The sequence below is a fragment of the Engraulis encrasicolus genome, chromosome 10, assembly GCF_034702125.1.
Source record: "Engraulis encrasicolus isolate BLACKSEA-1 chromosome 10, IST_EnEncr_1.0, whole genome shotgun sequence".
In the NCBI taxonomy this organism is placed as follows: domain Eukaryota; kingdom Metazoa; phylum Chordata; class Actinopteri; order Clupeiformes; family Engraulidae; genus Engraulis; species Engraulis encrasicolus.
In genome coordinates this window covers 40,249,143-40,270,563 of record NC_085866.1, presented here as the reverse complement: position 1 = coordinate 40,270,563, position 21,421 = coordinate 40,249,143, and the positions used below count along the sequence as shown (strand labels likewise).

Genomic DNA, 21,421 nt, shown 5'->3' with positions numbered 1-21,421 from the left:
ACACTACAATGCTGATTTATCGCTTCGGTTCTCAATATCCAAGTACATAAGTGTCAGAATAAAGAGCTTTTTAAGGTAGTAGCTTGGGTGGCAGCCGTGTTTGTTTTCAGGTTCCCCATTGAGAGGTAGGTGGCGCACAGCATTTTGGCTAGCAGGCAGCACCAAGTCAGCATCTGATGTTGCCCTCAAATATCCCTGTTACGTCCACAAATTCAGTCAACTGCCAAAGGAGGAAATAAAGCATTTTTTTGCACTTGATGTCTCGATGTCCAGTAGGCTAACTAGCAGAGTTGGCGTGGAAAGTTGGTAAAACCTCCCTCCGATAGCCTCATACAGTCTCGTGCCGTCGGGCCGAGAGACTAGTCTCTTGGCCCAGCGGTATCGTACTGTGTCTCCCATTGCCAGACCATTGTAGTTGACAAGGTCGCACGTTCGATCCCCGAGGGGGGTGAACAGGTGCAAGATGGCCCCCGTCACATTAGCTCACTGGAAGGACAGCTACCTCTTCTGTTTCGAAGGTAGCCCACGTGTGAGGTGTGGGGGGATTAGGTTCGTTCTTGATGAAACAGTGCTTCTTTTACTAGGCAGTGCACATGCACACTTTGCCAGTTTGATGCATACTGGTTAGAAAATGCTAACCAGAATGCATCAAACTGGCACAGTGCACAGTGCGTGCTGCCTAACAAAAGCAGCACTAGGCCTATTAGACTTTGTTGCCAACGGTTGATATTGACAAAGCACATGAGCGAGAACTTGTTGTCACGATGTGGGTGGTATTAAACACAGCACATTTAAAGTCGGCCACAAATATGCACGAGAGGATAAGCTCGCATCGGTTTGAATTATTAAGCTTATTCGAGATACCGCAACGGCTACATGCGCATTTAGACAGCAATGCATTCTGGCTCAAAAAGTTGCATGACGGCTAGATTTCCTGTCAAACTTCAAAATTTCGGTGATGTTGCGTCGACAAGGTGACATGTCACATGGTGTCAAACTATTGCGGGATGAATGCGACTGCAGTCAGATCTTGCAACCACTGCAGTTGCTTATCCCCTTCAACGCTCGTCTGCAGACCGTCTCCGAGGTCACGCGCCCATGAACTGGTTGGTCAACATCTCACTCATGTGTGTATAAGAGTCTTGTCTCACACCTCTACACAAGTTTGTGCAGGTCCCCACTTCAGCCCCTCCACGCTGCCTGTCCCCCCACTCCTCACACGTGGTGTGTTAGTAGAGCAAACTGGTGCGAGCTCATCGTCTCGTTCATATTTTTAGCCGACTGTAAATGCGCTGTTTTAATACAACCCACATTGTGACAACAAGTTCTCGCTCACATGCTTTGTCTACATCGATCGACAAAAATCTAAGTCGTATGAGGCTACTAACAAACCACGTGTGAGGTGTGGGGGGGCAGGCGGGGAGGAGGAGCTGAAGTAGGGTGCAGTGCAAACTTGTGTTGGGGTGTGGGACAATTCTCCTACACACTTGAGTGAACTGTTGGCCAACCAGTTCATGGGTGCATGATCTCGGAGGCAGTATGCAGACCCTTCCAGACGAGCATAAACGGGATTAAGCAACTGTGGGAGTTGCAAGGTCCGTCTGCAGTCGCATTCATCCTGCAATGGGTAGACACCATGTGACATGTTTCATCCAGAATTCATTGCTGGCTGCATGCGAATGTAGACGTTGCGGAAAAAACTAATAGGCCGTACTGCTTCATCACGAACGAGACCATTTCCGCAATAGATTGGCACCATGGGTGCATTCCAATATGTGACCTTGCGTCCTCCACTTGTGCTTGTGGCCTCATACCAGGAAGTAATATGTCATGATGACATCACAGACAACAGCAGAAACTTAATTATTTTCTCGTGGTGCATAAGCAACACGTGAGACCACAAGCACAAGTGGATGATGCAAGGTCGCATATTGGAATGCACACCATGTGACATGTCACCTCGTGTGCGCAACATGACTGAAATTTGATAAGTTGAACAATAAATCTAACCATCATGTACCATTTTCAGTCAGAATACAGACGTTGTGTACATTCCAATATGCGATTTTCTCATTTTCAAACAGGATGGTAAATGAAGAATAGTCCCCCCAAAATTGTTATGGCTAGGCTGACAGCGGGGAAACTTAATTGTTTTCTCCACGGAGGTGTCAGCAAAACGTGAGGCCACAAGCCCAAGTGAAGGACGCAAGGTCGCATATTGGAATGCACTGATTGATGGTAAACCGAGTAAGCCTAATTACACAACTGAGCAGTCACATGTTCTCCCCAGATAGAGGGTGGCAACATTACGCAGTCAACATTACACGCCGTCCTCTTTGAAATGTGCACATTTTTCCAATAGAGGGCGCCACGTCCACGAAAACGACACTAGGCCTACTGATCAGCTGCTTGCATTTTGTGAATGAATGGGGCTATGGTTTTAGGCCTCTGCGCATAATTTAGCCTACCACATAATTGGTTTTCTGTTAGTTGGCTCTATTATTAATGGTCAAGTGTGGCATATAGCCTGATAAAAGATCGGACATATGCCTACTAGACCATGCAAAGTCAAAAAAAAATGTTTTAATCCTTTCTTGGACATAGGCCTATCCTAGTTCCCAGTTGCAAACATTGCATTTTGGAAATCGCAAGCAAGGCTAACACGAAGTCCTCTTAACAATTTCAGTGATAGCATTGTCGGTTTTCGCTAGGCTAGAACCACATCCACAACTGGGTCACTGTAAACAGCAAATCTCATCCATATTTTCAATTTGCTTGGCGTTATAGATACAAAGTAGGCTACTTCTGTCTATGCTGTGCGTTAATAGTGTCACAAGAAAGTTAAACACATGATATTGCAGTATTTGGTTTGGTTCCTCTCACATAAATGCACATGGCAGAAAACTGAAGTGCTTCTATCGAGACAGTTTTGAGAATGACTGCCTACATTCGCGTATCGCGACTTCTATTCGGCATAGGTCATGTCACGGAGTTCAGTTCACCGAGCATTAGCTATAGACGGTGGAGAGAGAAAAACAAGGCAGTTTAGCTCCTGTTCAGCTCACTGTCTTCAGACGCTTCTTTGCGGTGCAAGTCGGCCGACGGTAGACTTTTTTTCCATCAACATTAATATTAAACTGTTGACACGTGTCATGTTGTCACCTTTTACACCATCGCTCGCATGAGTCTCTCCGGCTGAACTGTTTTCGGCTGTGACCTGCCCGGAACTTTCGTATCGGTTTTGAATTCCTGGAGGGGACCGCCATCGCCGTTGCTCTCTCTGAAACTGATGAAAGAAACCCCACATTACGGATGGTCTAACAATACAGTGTTGGAGCTCTGTGTCAGTCACTGTGTGTGGTAAGAACGCTCTACACTTCAAATTGTGCATGACATTTTGTGGGAAAAAGTACTCGTACACGCCTCGACTCTGGCACGATAAACCACACCGAAGCATTTCTGTTTCAACTGGTCACTGTGTCAGCTGTGGACAATAGACGCTAACATTAGCAGTGCGCGATAAGCCAGCCGGCGCGAGCTGCATTGCCATTACAGCAGCGCTTGACATCATGTTATGAAACATGTTTTGTAACAGTATTCGCGTCTACCTTGGACGAGGTATGTAGAACAGAACTCGAATATTACACCTCTCTTCCCACTTTAACTCTTCAGGTTTGAACTGAAAATGGCATCTGTCTTTGAGTGAAATGCCCTTTCTAGTAGGAAGTGCAAAAAGGTTGATTTAGGTAACGCCATGCTGGTTGTGTTCATTGCGCGCTCGCGAGTATAGTGGTATAGAACTAGTTCCAGTGGTGATGTCTGTTGCATTATATGGCTATGTTTATGCGACGTAAGCAGATATGTATCTTAATGATAAGTTCAGCAACTAGTCCGAGTTAAATACAAGTAGAAGAGCCTCCACTAGGCAATTGACAGCTGTAACGCATGAACCACTGACTTATACCTCATTGGCATGAACCAAGAACACTTGGATCAACATCTCAGCCAAATGTGTCTTTCTGACGTTACATTTTGGTACATTACGCAAGAAGTGTAGCCTATGGTTTGAGTGGTATAGTTTTCTTCACCCTATCGTATTGCTGGGAATGTTGCTTTCTAAACTGATTTGTTCTGCTACTTTGTTGTAAAGCCTTTGTTGGTGTAAGTGTGTGTTATTTTCCTCAGTAGTTCATCGAGTTCACTGGTGGGTGGGCACTCTGGGCAGCCCTGTGTGTTTTCTTTATGCATGTTTATTTTAGTTGGTTTATTTTAGTTTAGTTATTTTATCTAGTTGGTGTGTTGAAAGTGTCTGGCAGGTAGGTTTTTGTGTCGAAACTGGAAGGAAGCTGGAGTGTTGTACTGGAGTGTGAGATTAGCAACACTTAACTGGGGTTCTTTGAGAACATCAAACTGTCAGGACACACTGAGATTTATTAAAGAGTTATGAGCGAGGTATGCAAAGGGACATTGTTAGCTTTAAACCCTGTCATTCTTGCCCAATTTGGTACCTGGAATTCTAGACAGTGTGTCATGTTCAGTCATTTTGTCCAGAAGACTGTTGACATTCTCAAAGAAAAGACATACGTATTTTCCCAAATTGTGTCATCTCCTGTCAGTAAGCGCTATTTTTGACTTGACTGTTTTGTTTACTGGAAGTGGAGTCTTAGATTTTTACTTGCTCCCCCCTCATTTTGTTTGGGGCAGCCAGCATAATCTATTTGCTGTGTGCGCACATACTCAACACACATGATAGATACTATTGGTACTTGCAGACACATGTAACCCCCCACTTCAGTTACCTTTTTCCTTTTTGCCTTGTTTTACTTTGCCTTGACATCATTAAGTAAGAGCCAACCTGCAAATTGACTCCCACCTCAACTGATTGGTCTCGGGGCCTTGGAAACCTGTGTTTACTGTGTTGCTTTCCTTGTTTTTTTAAATTCCTTCCTGCTCATGGCAACCAAACTGAACGTCAGCTGTTTTAACAACCCCTCACTTAAAAAAATATACCACATTATACATGCCCTGCTTGTCAGGCTACCTTTTAACCAGAAATCTTTCTGACGTTCATCCGCCATCTCCACCTCCTCACCTCATCCACCCTCTCCCCTCACCTCCTTCCTGTCTCCAGAGTTTGGGAACATCTCCCGTCACGATCTCCCTGACATGTTGGGAGACCTGGTCCCCTTTCCCTTTGGGACAGTGTGACTGATGTGTGGCCAAGGTTGGCAAACTAAACTAAGCCCAAGAGTGGAATATCTTTGTAATGCCGCCCAGGCTTTTCAGTCCAGCTTGCCTTACAGAGGCCAGCCAGGATTTGTGTCTGAATTAGCATACAGCTCTCAGGGCTTTGGGTAGTGGTGTGGGGAAAAGCTTGCATACCTTTGCTCTCTCACTGGACTCACTGGCCCACTACATCATCTGCCATCATCTGAAAATGACTTGACATTGGAGCTGATACAAAGGGGGTTGTCTGTGTTTTGGATTGCGTCCATTTATTGGATTGCTTATTAGATGTGGACGGCAGACTTCCTTTTACATTTGCGAACAGGAGCACTTTTATTTGGGACATCCATTTTGTGTGTGTGTGTGTTTGCATGTGTGTGTGTGTGCGTGCGTGTGTGTGGAGTAGTTTCAGTAACATCTAGGCATCTCCACAGGCTCTCCATTGTTCTCTGAAATCCCACCCGGGTCCAGTAGCCCACTTCATGTACCTGCTATTTCGCCTAGGAAATCTCCTCCCTCTCAACTCAAAAGGCGCACCTAGTAACTGTACACCTTCTCCCGGAGTACTCTCACATGCCCTTACTGACCCCGTGCACTCGATGACCCAGTCCCTTCATGCTCGTATCCCAGCGGCGGCTCACCCAGATAGCACGCGAGCACGGCCCCTCCCCCACGGCCACTGCTGGGTATGGGAGCTGGGAGCTGGAGAACATCAGAGTTGTGCCGTGCAGCGAGATGGAAGAAAGAAAACAAGTGGGGGTGGGTTGGTGCCAGCTTTAAAGGGTCGTGGGAGAGGATTTCTCCTGGTGGCTGATAGTGTTATTGACGTGTGTGCATATCACACCATATTGACTGTGGAAAGACCACCACGTTCACTTCTTATAGGACTGGCTAGAGACTGGCAGCACATTGCTAGGTAGAAGGAGTACAAACAATGTCAACGCCAAAGTGGATAGTTTTGCCTTTTAGACGGGTGATGTCGGAATGATTTTGTGAAACGACACAAAAAACAGAAATGAAAAAATATGCAACAACAGTCCCCCCCAGTACTGTATAATGGAAATATCCATCTTGAAGGTCCAAAGCGAAACATATTTAGCTGTTCATTCTTGTATTGCCCATTCTAACTATTCCAGTTTCAAGGGGTTGTTGCTTCCACTGGCTTTGACGATACTTTAGCTTTGACTATGTTTGTGTCACGTTCTGGACCTGGTAAGATGGACACTTCCATCAATTGTTGTCTCTCCTTAAAATACCACCCAAGCGACTAGCCAAGTACAGAACATTTTGGACCTACCTATTTCTCAACAGTAACCCTTTTTGGACTCCCCAGGCCACCACTCATAACTCTGAGGAACACTCCTGCTGTGCGATCCCATGGTTGGCCTTAAGGACTTCAACCTGCATGGAGTTGACCCTCGTGACCATGCTTGTGTAGTGGGTATGGATTAGCCACACAAATAGCCTCCTATACCAGGTCAACACTGTTTATGGAAGCAGGTTAAGGTTGTGAGGGATAAATTAAGAGCCTCAGGCCTTAAATAGCCTTGTTTGAAAAGCTTTTTCGACACTGTCATGTGTGTGCGTGTGTGTACGTGTGTGTGTGTTTTAATCAAACGCCACATAGTGGGAAAAGATGTGAAAACGGAGAATTGGAGCTTCAGGAAAGGACACTGAGAGACCTGAGAGAACTTTTCTGAAGAGATGATTCATGTTCTTTTTTACTCTGTAGGATTTATGTCTTTTCAAAGCATAAGGCTGTCAGCTCCAGAGTAGGTGAGGCCTCTTTGTTGTGGAGCTGTCCCTTAATGCCCTGTGCGATGGCACAAATTAATTGTCAGTGTTATTTTTTTTAATAAGCAGGCTAGGTAGGTGGATGACAAATGTGCTTCTGAAATGACTTCCATTAAAGAGAGGGAGAGACATAAATGGAGAGATGGATTGATGGAAAGATAAATAGCTAGATAGATAGTGCAGAGATGTCCCTGTGAAGCACCCCCACAACAAAAGGGCATGTGGGCTTTCATGTGTTGTGTGTTTGTGGGTGAACATCCTGCCCTAAAAGCCAAAGCAGGTGATTTGAGAAACATATCTGAGAGTGGCCTTGCAAAACAGCTCCCTCATGTTGAAGTGGCCCATTAGTTCATGACATTCATTGCGCACGATGCAAGGTGGTGTACCCGCTCCATTAATGTTCCATTGTGTGTGTGTGTGTGCGTGTGCGTGTGCGTGTGCGTGTGCGTGTGCGTGTGCGCGTGCGCGTGCGCGTGCGTGTGAGATAGATAGATAGATAGATAGATAGATAGATAGATAGATAGATAGAGTTTGTGTGTGTGCTTGTCTGTGTACTTGCTTCACCAGAATCTGTGTGATTCTCTGTTTTTCGTGTTCTTTTTTTCACCCTTTTAATGTGAAAATCCATGTTACGTGCAGCTGTGTGTAGCCTATAGGATGAGGGTCCAATTTTCGGGGGAGGAAATAAATTGCAGCCCTTAACTGTCATTATGGGATAGGGCTGATGATATACATGTGTGTTTGACAGGGCCTCCTATATTTGTGTGTGTGTGTGTGTGTGTGTGTGTGTGTGTGTGTGTGTGTGTGTGTGTGTGTGTGTGTGTGTGTGTGTGTGTGTGTGTGTGTGTGTGTGTGTGTGTGTGTGTGTGTGTGTGTGTGTGTGTGTGTGTGTGTGTGTGTGTTTGGCATGTTGAGAGATGCAGTGCATATCTTGTATAACTTTACTGGTAAGTAATAGAAGCATTAGCCGGCGCTTATGTAAGCCCATCTTATGCAAGCTGCTGTCTTTCCTTTCACCGCTCTCCTTATTATTTTTCGGTCTTCTATTTTTTTAAGAAGATGAAAGGCCGTCTTTAAGCTCTCTCTCTCTCTCTCTCTCTCTCTCTCTCTCTCTCTCTCTCTCTCTCTCTCTCTCTCTCTCTCTCCTTCCTCCTCCTCCTATTCTTTTCTTCTCCCTCACTTCTCTCTGTTTCAGCGTGAGCCATTCTTTTTACAGACTAAGTGGAATTTTGGTCAGGTGCCTTCCAGTCAAGGTTTTTTACCTTTGCCCTCTGTAGGAATAATAGAAATATAATAGAAATATAGGCAGGTAACATGTAAGCTTTGGCATAGGGCATACACTAACAGAAAAAGGTCAAACAAGGTTATGCAGAGGGCACTGCAGGATACAGCTAAAATACAGAACAGTTGAGCAACTAATAGATCATCTTAGACCGATACCAGACATCATGTAGGAAGTTCCCTAAAAACCGTTGGGTACCAGCAGATGTCTGGGCCTGAATAACCACAATACATCCTGACCACACTTCCAGATTTCGCAAAACTGTCAAGTAAGGTTAGGTGACCTCAAGATAGGGCTGAAGGACAGGTTAAAGAGAACCAATCATAAACAAGGGGACACTTAGGAATAACCAATTAGAAGTAGGGCGACACTTTCCTTAAAACCAGCTTGCAGACAATCGGAGAGCCAGAACGCGCCTTCTCCAAATACTGTCTTGTATTGTATTTGATTTGGGTAACTCAGTAAACTCTTGAACATTTGACCAAACTCTGTCTCTGCGTCAACTTCCATCCACCTTGCCGAACACCTACATTCTTAAGGGCGGGTTATGCTTCCTACTTGTGCCACAGAGTGAGCTTGTCGCAGCCATGATGCAGTTAATTTTGGTTTATGCCCTGTTTTGAAGCACGGTCTGCGCGATGTCATTCCACGCTGAAACTGCCTTCAATACAAAGAGTAAACTCGACGTGTCGGTTGTTATTTAGCATCACAGACTCGACGAGATTGAAAATGAAACATTAAATCTTTATATCACGTGCATGTTTGATCGCACTGGCAGCCACAGTGGTAGTTTGGAACAAAGAAGTGGCTCATTTGTCGAGGACGAAGCGGAATGTTTCCTCGACCTCTGAACCACTGTTCAACTGTCCAAATAACTTCAGCGTCGTAACTTGCAAGCGCATGTGCTGTCTTTGGTTCGTGTAAATAAATCAAACAACAAAGCACGGGCAACTTATTTAATGAAGAGCTCACAGTCCGTAGACCGACGAAGGTTAGAACAAGGAAGTAGCGCTTGTTCTCGACTCGAGGACAGAGCAGGCTGGTCGAGAGGACCAATCAGAGACCTATTTTCGCCCTTTCACGCCGTCGCTCCCTGCGTCGAGACACAATTTCGGGGAGGTGCCCCAGAGTACCTGCGTGATGGGGGGGGCTTCACTCCGTTAACTGCGCGGCTCACTGCATCATGATGCAGTGACGCTGATCTCGAGGCATAAACCACCCTTTACACCCGCCTAAACACACACACACACACACACACACACACACACACACACACATTCACTTGTTTGATTGGACAAACAACTGATGATGCACACAATTCTTGTCTGCATACAATTCTTGGTAAACATTTTGAAAATGCTTAAGCTGCAGTCTGTAATGTCCTTGTGGCAGTCTCTGTGCTGTGACCAAAAATAGTGTCCTTAATAGACCAGTGTACACTATAGGCTGTGTGAAAAGTTTATCTTTCTCTCTCTCTCTCTCTCTCTCTCTCTCTCTCTCTCTCTCTCTCTCTCTCTCCTCTCTCTCTCCTCTCTCCTCTCTCTCTCTCTCTGTCTCTCTCTCCTCTCTCTCTCTCTCTCTCTCTCTCTCTCTCTCTCTCTCTCTCTCTCTCTCTCTCTCTCTCTCTCTCTCTCTCTCTCCTTCAATGCCTCTTTCCTGATTTTTTTCTGGTTTTCTCACTTTGGCTGGTCTGCATGAAAAGCAATTACTTCACAGTCCTTAAGAACACAATTGTGCCTTGTCCCTCTTTGAATTCCAAAGGCGATGTTTAGGGATGCACGATGTCAAAAATTTCGGCCGATACCGATATCCGATTATGATATTGCGGTTTTGGCCGATGACCGATATTAACCGATACCGATGTTTTTCTGTCTTTTTAAAAAAAAAAGAGATGACAATGATGCAAACAAACAGAATTTTTGAATGTCGTCTTATTTCCAAAAACACTTTTTAACTCCCTGTGATAATTAGATCAAAAATAGAGACAAAATAGAAGACAAACAGTGAAAGTCATCGTCAAGTCCATTCCTTTAGAACCGTAACATATAAAAAAAAAACATCGGCGTTAACATCGGCCCAGTTTTACCCATCAGACCGATGTCCGATGTGTTGAATATCGACCGATATCGGCCGATACCGATACATCTGGCCGATACATCGTGCATCCCTAACGATGTTGACTTGTCTGAAGGTTAAGGAATGGTTGCAGACATTTTTCACAATAGCGTGTGTGTGCGTGTGCGTGTGTGTGTGTGAGTGTGTGTGTGTGTGTGTGTGTGTGTGTGTGTGTGTGGGCTGTATACAATCATGCACGTCCTTGTGTGTATTTCATTGTATGATGTGTAGTCTGTGCTCTTGGTTGCAGGTGAGGATGTGTAGGTAGCGGCATGGCTGCACAGCAGATCTGCAGTGGAGACCTGGAGGACTGGGGGAGCAGCGGAGAGGAGCTGGACGGAGCAGACCAGACCGCTGAGGAAGACTTCAACGACGGGGATGATGAAGACGAAACCAATGGTAAAAACAAATAACATTTTGATTTACAAAAATGTGAAGAAGCAGCCCCAAGTAGGGGTTTTGTCTTCCACCTAAAAATGTTTCAACAATCATTCCAGTGTTTTTATCAACTTGTGTCAAAACCACATCTGAAGTTCCTTTGCCAGCCTCCAAAACTTGTCTTTTTTTCACAAACCACGACAACAAAGTAGCTCTAGATGTCAGTAGGCATCACTCGAGTACCACATTGTCAAATGAACATGATGGAAGACAGGTCGTTCTTTGCTAAAGCACTCTGGTTCCATCCCAGAGTCACTGCTGCAGGAACTACTACCTAAGTGTTGCTTTGCGATATTCGCCAGGAGCTTGTTTTAGGCCACACACACACACACACACACACACACACACACACACACACACACACACACACACACACACACACACACACACACACACACACACACACACACACAGCTGTGTGCAGCTGAGGATGGTTAGCCACATATGGTGAAAATGTGCCTAATGGGGAAATGGCGTAATTGTGGAATAGCTGTGTTGTTATATAATTCAAACTGTGTACCGTCTGCTGACTGGGAAACAGTAAATGTGTTCATGAACCGAAAAGGTGCGACCAGCATAACAATTCGTAACAAGAGCAATCAAAGATGACTATCTGCCCCTCTGGCCTTTGCCTGGCTCTTGCCCGGCTCTTGCCCGACCTGTAGTTCTGTGCAGCTTCGTGAGCTCCACTACTAAACACACACACACACACAGAGAGAGGTCTGGTAGAAACCAGGCTACTCTGGTCTGACCAACACTGCATGTGAGGGTGTGTGTGTATGTGTATGTCCATAGAGTATGTGTTTGACTGACTCTGCACAATCTCTGACTCTGCATAATCAATGTGGAGTATGTATTTATTAAATTTCATACTTTTCAAAATGTAATAGGGTTTTTCAGACATCACCTTAATGCATTGTCAGGACCTATGCTCAACCTGATGACTGGAATCTAAGCTTATGCTATGGGACTTATATGTGAATGCAGCCAATGAAAGTGAAATCTGAAAGTGAATGCACACAGATTTCAAGAGAATTGTGTGTAATTCACATTGTCAGCAGTGTCTACACCAAAATGAATGTCATCTTGAGAGCAGGTGGTGACAAAAACAATCAAATATATAAGTTTTATTACCCATTGAAAAATACATGAATTAAAAAAACACACGCTCTGTTTTTATTTATTTTGGGACAGCCTGTCATATATAATGGGTCTCTCCACATACTGCAGTTTGAGGCCTTTTTTGCTACCGTTGCATAACCACAGAGAACTGTCCATGCACCAGTATGTCCTGAAGGTACAGTATATATGCATAAGGAAGTGAACACGCACTGTCACAGTGTCACATCTCTCTGAAGCACTGCAGCTCTGCAGACTCCAAAGCTTTGCATGTGTGTATTTGCATGTGCTTAGGTGTATCTTTTCTATCATGTCATTGTCTGATCTCATCGCGGTGTGGTCAGACGGATGATGAGAGAACCCGAGAGCATTACAAAAGTGGTTTATTTTTTCTAGTCACGGGAGCAGAGTGAAAAAAAGGAGATCGGTTACACAAAGAGGAAATGGCACGCTCTGTTTAAATAAGTTATCATCACAGTGATTTGCAATGTTCAGTACATTGCAAATCCTTTGTCACCCAAGACATTTTTTACTTATTGTCAATTACCTCTAGCAAGAGTTAGCTGGGGGGATGGAATGAGATTTGCTTGTACTGTATGACTGTCTGTGTGGGTGGGTGTGTATTGCACAATGAATGGATGTGGGGTTTTCTCTTCTCAATGAGAAATCCCAGTTGTTCTGAAACAGGATCTCGGACAACTGTTGGCACATGATGGGAAGCAGGATTAACCAGTCTCCTTGTCTCAGTTGTGTGTGCATGCGTGCATGCGTGCGCACACTTTTCCCTTAGTGTGTGTGTGGGTGTGTACACTTTTCCCTCAGTGATTCTGTGTGTGTGCGTGCATGCGTGCGTGCGCCTGCGCGGATGTGTTTGCCAATGCACTTGTCATGTGGTCTGAGTGGAAAACTTCTCCAGAACGTTGGGTTTAGCCCACAAGACCCGTTGGCCTGTCCTTATTTATCCTCCGGATTCCTCAGTTGGTTTATTCAGAGGCCAGAGGTTTACAGAGCACCCGTGCTTTGGCAAGCAGAACGTCACCATAGCCATATGTGCAGAAACACAGTGCCTGATGGAGCACATTGGGTAAAGTGTGCTTTAAACATGATCAGCTGGGTCTTGAGAGCTGAGTGAGAACAGCTAGAATGATGGATAGAGAGCATAGGCATGAATGTAGAGGCGTATGGGTGGATGAAGTGAGTGATGAATAAAGAGACTAATAGATTAGGGGTGTGCCTAAGAATCGTCATGACGATGCATCACAATACTTTTTTTTCAGAATATACTGCATCGATTCATGACAATCGATTATTTAATTATGATGAAATTTAATTTGCCACTGGCACATTTTGTTTAGTGGGGAGTAGGTAATATTTCTGTTGTAATGGAAGCTCTCCCCCAGATGTTATAATGATAGAATAAAATAAATTCACTACACAGCAACTGACAAATAAGCTGTATTTTTACACATTTACTGAAGGAAATGAATCGCAATGCATCATGATGGAATCACATCATGGCATGTGTATCGTGATGCTCATTGAATCGTGAACCCTTTGACAATACAGACCCCGACAATAGATGCATAGTCCCCTTCCCATCCGGGCTGATCTTTTTTCACATTATGTAAAAGGGTCATGTAGATATTGGCATGAACATTGTGGGGGAAAAAAACGATCACACAGCATGTGAATTGGACACAGCAACATTAACTTATCAATTTAGACAAATATGTATTATATTACATAATTTATTTATCAGCCACGTTTCCGCGGCACCCCTGAAGGGGGCCTACGGCACCCCAGGGTGCCCCGGCACCCCTGTTGAGAAACACTGCAGTAGACTATGAGATAGAATGATGGCGAGTTCAAAATGCGCGGCCCTGGTTACATTCTATCCACGGCGGAGTGATTATTAGGTGTGATGAGTCTCCGAGGATGATGTCCACCTAGACATCATCCTCCTTACCGACGCGTAGAATGCCAGTAGAACGCGTCTCATCCAATCAGATATCGCAAAATAAATTGACCGGATCTAACTATTGTATAAAAGAAAAAAATGTAGGGAGAAAAGGAGAGCTGAAAGAAGTGACAGAAGACGGGAGAAGTCATTGTGACTCTGCTCTGAGAACTCTGGACAGGGGTCTTCGTGACATGGAGTGTTCTGTTGTGATGTTCTTCTTTTTTGGGTTTGTCACAGTGACATGCGTTACACAAGCCCGTTATGAAAGATCCTCCCACTGAGCACAGCCCTCCCCATTACTCTACTCTGCTTGCTTTTACCACCACCACCAACGCTCTCCCTAGGTGCGTGTGTGTGCGTGTGTGTGTGCGTGTGTGTGTGTGTGTGTGTGTGTATGCATACATGCATGTATTTGGTTGGGGTCTGTTTTTGTAGTGAGTGATTGATGGACGGTACACACACACACACACACACACACACACACACACACACACACACACACACACGCACAGTTAGGTTCAAATACTGTTCACACAGTGCAATTTAGAGTACTGTGTGGGGATTAAGGTCAAATCATGTGAGGGCAGCACCAACTGACCCAGCTAATGGCCGCACGCCCCCCACCCTCCACCTTCGCCCGCCCTGTATTCCTCCTCTTCTGTCTTTCTCTCCCTTTCACAACTCTACTCCTTATCGCTGTTCTTCCTTCTTATCTCTGTTCCTATGTTCTGTTGTTATCCCTCTGCCCCTTGACACACTCACTCTCTGTCTCTGTCTCTGTCTCTCTCTGTCTCTCTCTGTCTCTCTCTGTCTCTCTCTCTCTCTCTCTCTCTCTCTCTCTCTCTCTCTCGTGTAATGTTGCTCTTGGAGCAGTGCCACCCCCACTTGTTTTTGGTTGCACAGTCGCCATAACAGACAGACACACAGACAGACACACAGACAGACACACAGACAGACACACAGACAGACACACACACACACACACACACACACACACACACACACACACACACACACACACACACACACACACACACACACACACACACACACACACACACACACACACACACACACACACACACACACACACACACACACACTTTCCCTGTCATCTATGTTGCCTTGGCTCCTTTCATTTCTTTTTTGTCTCCCTTCCCTTCCCTCACCCTCCATTCGTTCCATGTCAAGTTGCTCTCCTTCCCCACAGGAGCCAGTGCTTGGCCCAGGGGTGCCTCATTTTGATCTCAGCAGGTGCCGCCAGCATGCGGCGGTGGCAGAGATCCTCCTGCCTTGTTAACCCAGATGGTTTAGTCACCCACTCATCTCATCCACCCTTCCATCCTCCATCACTCCATCCTCCCCTCTCTCTCTGTCTCTCTGTCTCTCTCTCTCTCTCTCTCTCTCTCTCTCTCTCTCTCTCTCTCTCTCTCTCTCTCTCTCTCTCTCTCTCTCTCTCTCTCTCTCTCTCTCTCTCCCTCCACTGGCCCAGTTTGCGTGGATGGCCCTCAGCCTGTCTGTCTCGCTCACTCCCTCATTCATCTCGCTCTCTCGCTGCTCCAGATAGAATGTTCCAGAAGGCTAGTGAGTCAAGCTTTTCTGTAGAGTACGCCTCATAATGATTGAGAGAGTGTGAGGATCGATCGTGACCGCTATATCATATGCTGTGTTGTGTGCCCTAGATGGAGCTGTTAGGCACATCTCTTTTTTTTCCTCTGCCAAGGAAGTTTATTTTGTTGGCCTCCAAAGACTAAGTTAGTTCATGGTTCATTTAAAGCAGGGGTGTCAAACTCAGGCCACATACAGCCAATTTGATCTTACGTAGGCCGGACCAGTAACGTAATTGCAAAATATCAAGAGCATTGACTGTACATGATGAGCAAAATAAGTGCTCTCCAAGTATTGAAAACCTGCAGCAACTTTGTAATGGGCAGGAAACTTTCTTCTTTTTTAGATGTTTTGTTTTTCTCTACAGCCCGTGCCTTACGGTACTCATCCATTGTTCAATTTGATGCAAACGGATTCAATTCATTTTCAATGAAATTCGGCAGATCGTCATCGCCGTGCTCACAAAGCATGTTGGGATTCCGGTACGGCGAGCGTGGGACCGTCGGCACGTCAAAAAGTTGAGCTACCTTGAAGTTTATGCAAATGGCCACAGCTGCCGGACTGCGTTACCAAATGACTGTTAAGCACATGAAGATGTCCCATGATACCTGTGGTCATCACAAACGTGCCCTCCGTAAAAGTAGATTTTTGACAGCTATCGAACTTTTGGATGTACAAAATAGAGATTACAAACAACTATGATGCATGTGCGTATGGTACCTGGGTTCAAATGATTATGCTCAACCATAAGCATAACAATACGAGGTCAAGCTATGTGTGAAAAAAAACACATGTGCCGAGGTCGATAAGAGCATATTGAACTGTAGTTTAGGGGCAGTTGGTTTGCTATATCGATAAAAACGGCTAGAAATGTAGATTGATATACTTCCTGTGTATAACTCCTGGGCCACGTGAGCTGTAGTAGCAATACGTTGACACTGGGGTATCCAATCCGTCGAGCTGCGATAACAAGACGCTATAATGGATGTGCACTGTTAGTATATTTCACACCCTGATTTAGAGAGTATTGGCAAAAGATTTGATCAAAATTCCTCCATCCTGAACAGTGATCATGCAAGCAAAAATCTGTAAATGGCAGGTGGAACTTTTCCCATAGACAGACACACGTGTGGACAGAAGACAGCAGAACAGGGGTGCATTCCTCGACAGCACTGTTATTAAGTTATCACCTTCCACTGCCAACCTACTCAGTTGCTAAGTGGTTAGCAGGGTCCAGTATGTCAGCACTTTTGGTAAACGGCCAGGAGGTATAACAAGTTGGCCCTGCCAAGGTCAGAGTGTTAGAATAATGGTCATAAAACTTCTACCAATTGATGATGCGAGAAGAACACCGTGTTCTACACGATACAAGGCAAAAGCAACATGGAGCAGGTGTGGCCTAAATGGTTAGGGAGTCTAATGGCCTAATGGTTAGGGAGTCAGTCTTTGAATGAGAAGGTTGCAGGTTTGAATCCCAAACCATCCATCGCTGGAGTGCCCTTGAACAAGGGACCTGTAAGTCGCTTTGGATAAAAAAAAAAACGTCAGCTGTGTAATGTAATGCAATGCAATTTCATGAACACAGCAAGGTATGAAGAGAGGGAGAGGTGGAGAGGAAAGGTAAGCAGAGGTCGGGAAGTCCGTCATATTGAGGGACTAGAGAGATGTATTTGTCACCTACTGGCAAATAGTAATATTTGAATGATACAAATGTATTGCTTTTGATTGAATATCTTCCAATTTTGAAAGGAATGATGGATTTTGACAAAATCCTGAATTCTGATTAGCTTGATTGATTAGCTATTGGAGATGGAGGTGGTGGCATCCGAATCTATGCTTTGCCATTTCTGCCCGCTTTATCGGTTTTCACTCAGTCATCTTCCTTAAGTCATAGAAAGCAGGTCATGGATTATCATCAAAACGAAAGCTGTACCAAAGCTCAACAAAAACATGTAATCACGGAAGAGAAGTGCTAGTCAGAAAGAACGAGAGTAGGGGAGAAGAGAAGTGCGTCACAGAGCCACAGCACAGGAGAAGCCATTTGTCATCCACTGACAGATGCTAAGACTTGAGGGAGGTGAAGCATACCCAAAATATCGTCTCAGACACACACTCTTAAACGTATACACTCAAAGTGCTTACCTGCATATACTGTGTACATATACACACACTCACTCACACACACCCTAACTCTGTCTGTCACACTCACACACACCCTAACTCTGGGTACCAAATTAAAAACTCTCCCCATCATTGTCAATTATAGACTGCCTATTTTCAATCCATGCCTGTCTATGTGTCGTACCATGCAGGAAGTGCATTGTCATTGCTGCATATGAGCAGAAAACAGCAGGACAGAGGTGGAGGTGCCAATGCAGCATTTAATTGATTCTCCCTTCCTTGCTTTGTATGCCCTCGCCTACCAAAGGTTCCATGTGTTCTTTTTTGTTGACGTACTTGGGCTCTCATGGGCTTTGGTGGGCAATTGCCGCCCCCTCTGTTCACAGACACAAAGGCAATTATGTAAAAGAAAACATGGCTGAGACAGTGTGGGAGAGGGACGGAGGCCCAGACAGTCAAGAGGTGCGTGCGTGCGTGCGTCTACTGTAGGGACCTGCTTTTGTGTGTTTTCTATCCACCCATCACAGCCCTTTCTCCAGCCTTTTTTCCTCTCTCTCACTCTCTGGGTATTGCTAGGATGAGTAACGCACGTTTGCGCCTGGTGTATCCAATTCCGACTACAATTAGAAGTAGTTATTGGATACTCTTTTGCGAAATCCGTGAGATAAGGGCGCTACTCGTCCTAGTAAGGCTAGGACACTGCACTTTGAGAAATACCCACTTCTGCCCTTTCTTTTCTCTCCCGCAGACTTCAAAATTGCTGGCTTGGCACATCTCCTCTTTCTCCCTCCCTTTCATTACATCTCTCACTCTTCCTCCCCACCCCAGTCTATATCACTCTCCCTCACTCACATTGTCCTCCTCCTCCTCCTCCTCCTCCTCTCTCTCTCTCTCTCTCTCTCTCTCTCTCTCTCTCTCTCTCTCTGTGTTTTTCTCTCTCTGTCTTTCTCTCTGTCTATCTCTTCTATCATTCTCCCCTTGTTCTCTCTATCTGCCCCCTCTTCTCTTCCTCCCTGTAATTGATATTACACGGCTGTTTGAACCGGATGCAGGTCAGCTGAATTGTGACCTTACATTGTGTGCGTGCACACACATACACCACACCACACCACACCACACCACACACACACACACACACACACACACACACACACACACACACACACACACACACACACACACACACACACACACACACACACACACACACACACACACACACACACACACACACACACACACACACACACACACACCAACAGCACACATACAACTGAGAGACAGCAATCCTCCCAAAGTATCCTTTCTTTTGCCCGTTTGCCTTCTCTTACCCCAGTTACCTAAGACACCCTTGTAGCAGAGGGAGGGTAAGGGGAAGGGTTTTTTTGGGAGCCAGCCGGGTTCTGGGCGGAGTTAATCTGCTGGAGTGTGTGTCTCTGTGTCACCGTCAGTGCCTGCGCTGGTCGGGGCGTGCGCATTAGGAGCCAGGCTGCAGGGGGAAGGGAGGGGGGGTGAGCGACAGGCAGACAAGGTCGGCCCTTTTCCCAGCGACACATTTGTTTTGTAAGTGTCCGACCAGCATTGGGGGCTCTTCTGTCTAGCCTACCTGAGTCATATCCCCACACGCACGCAGCACAGCACAGCACACCTTCACTAGGAAGTATTAGAGGCTAGTTGGTGTGTGTCTGTATCTACGTGCAAGTGGTTGTAGAGGTTGCGTTTGTGCCTGTATAGGCGGTTAAATGTGTGTGCTGCTGCCGCCTTGTTTCCTGCCCCTGTGGCATTGAAGCCTGCATGTAGTTGTGTGTCTTCTTGCCCTGGCTCAAGACTATGGGTGAGTATTAATGCCTTGTCTGCTTTATCGTAAACACTGCTGAAAAATGGGCTCAATGGATATCTGTTTGTTCAAGTCTGCTTAGGCCTGCACATATGTCTTTGGCATATGTAGTGTGCCTCTCTGCTTTCTGTTTGTGATGTATGTGTGTCTGTGCAGCTCTTGCATAAGAGTCACAGGCACTTTGCCAGCTGTCTGAGTGTGCAATCAAACTTTTTTCACTTGGCCTGTTTTTGTGTTCTTGAATATGTCCTCATTGTGTTCTTTTTTCCTTTTCTTTTTTTCTTGTACTTTTTTCCTTTGCTGAAGTTGGGTCACAGCCTGTGCTGGTTCAGGGAAGGACACAAGGTTGACTGCCTTTGGTGTGGTGTGGTGGATGTGAGGGTATGCACTCTTTTCTCTCTTCTCTTCTCTTCTGTTCATATCTCTCTCTCTCTCTCTCTCTCTCTCTCTCTCTCTCTCTCTCTCTCTCTCTCTCTCTCTCTCACTTGTTCTTGCTTCCCTGGTTCAGGAGAGGTATTTAGGGCTGTCTCAAAAGTAGGTCAGATGCCTTGGGGGGTGGGAAGGTTAAGTTTGGAAGTTTGGTTTGTTGGGTAAATGTGTGTGTGTGTGGGGGGGGGGCGTTGGGGCTTGGGTGGCTAGAGGTTTCGGAGGCGTTGAGGTTTGAAAAGGGATGGAAGTAGGGAAAGGCGGTGTGGGTGAGGGTGGAGAGCATTGCAGTTGGAAGGAAAATGCCTGTGCTTGTTTGGTGGCGGGGTACGGTGGGGGGACTTTGAGTCACATTGTGATATGAGAAACAAGGCCGGATAAGAGAGGAGAGGGAGGGAGGGAGGTTGAAGTGTTCCCAGGTGAAAAACCCATATACTTAAAGTGTACTTTTTTTGACCGTACTTAGTACAAAGTGTACTATTTTCGGCGATTTAAAGTGCGCTTCATTGCACTATTAGTGGGCTGAAGCACTACTAAAGCAGTACTTCAGCACACTTGCAGCACACTGAGGATGCTAAATTGGCACCGCTTTTGGACAACTTTAAGTGCACTACAAGCATACTTTTGAAAGTATGCTCCAAACACACTTTTCATGCATTCGTATGGCATTAATAGTGTGCTTGAGTACACTTCTATAACATTTTATTGTTACTAGAAGTACAATAAAAGTATATTAACTTCATGCTTCTTTGGACTACATTGGAACATTTTAAGTCTGTAAAAAGTATATCATATTAAGTATTGTAAATATATAACAGGTATGCTTGAAGTATATTTACAGTACACTCCCAAGTACAACGAATAATATAAATGTAATACTACAATCCATGCTGGTCCTCAGAGCTTGTACATTACACACAGCCACATGTCACAGTATGCATGCCTAGCACAACTGACATTTACAATCATTGCATTGTTACAGAGATTTCAGATACACATTTAACTTTATTTCAATCTTGTTCCAACTTCCTGCAGTTGATCACTTGAATTGATCACCCTCAATTATTTGTTTGAAGAACTAACAGGACCAACACACAACCAAGGTCACACTTTAGACCTAATAATAACAAAAGGCCTTAATGCTTGTGCTAGTGTCAAAGACTATGGCTTTTCTGACCATTACTGCATTTTTTCTGATGTTTCTATGTACCCTCATGTTCAAAGGGAATCTGTTACAGTCAAAAAACGTATAATCAACTGTGAGACAGCCTCACTCTTTCAGCAAGCACTTTCAGAGATCCAAAGTCAAACCTCAGAGAGTGCAGATGATCTCATGGTTAATTTTAATTCAAGGATGACCCGTATTATGGATGTTATTGCCCCCGAAAAAATCAAAACAGTGGGACGTGAAAAAGCACCTTGGAGAAAGAATCCCACAGTTATATTGCTAAAGCAAGAATGCAGGAGGGCTGAAAGACAGTGGCGTAAATCCAAA

General features: G+C 45.2%; 1 protein-coding gene across 2 annotated transcripts in view; it reads left to right on the top strand.

The window, feature by feature from the left end:
* The first annotated feature begins 3,197 nt into the window (after positions 1-3,197).
* LOC134457081 (helicase ARIP4-like) overlaps positions 3,198-21,421 on the top strand; it is a 67,265-nt gene continuing 49,041 nt past the window's right edge. The window contains exons 1-2 of one of the 2 annotated variants that reach the window (XM_063208854.1): positions 3,198-3,360; positions 10,668-10,816. In XM_063208854.1, the coding sequence (XP_063064924.1) occupies positions 10,690-10,816 (127 nt within the window). In that variant the 5' untranslated portion in view covers positions 3,198-3,360; positions 10,668-10,689. Of the gene's footprint in view, positions 3,361-10,667; positions 10,817-19,278; positions 19,498-21,421 lie in introns of those variants that run through there. The other variant, XM_063208856.1, reaches the window with a different exon arrangement.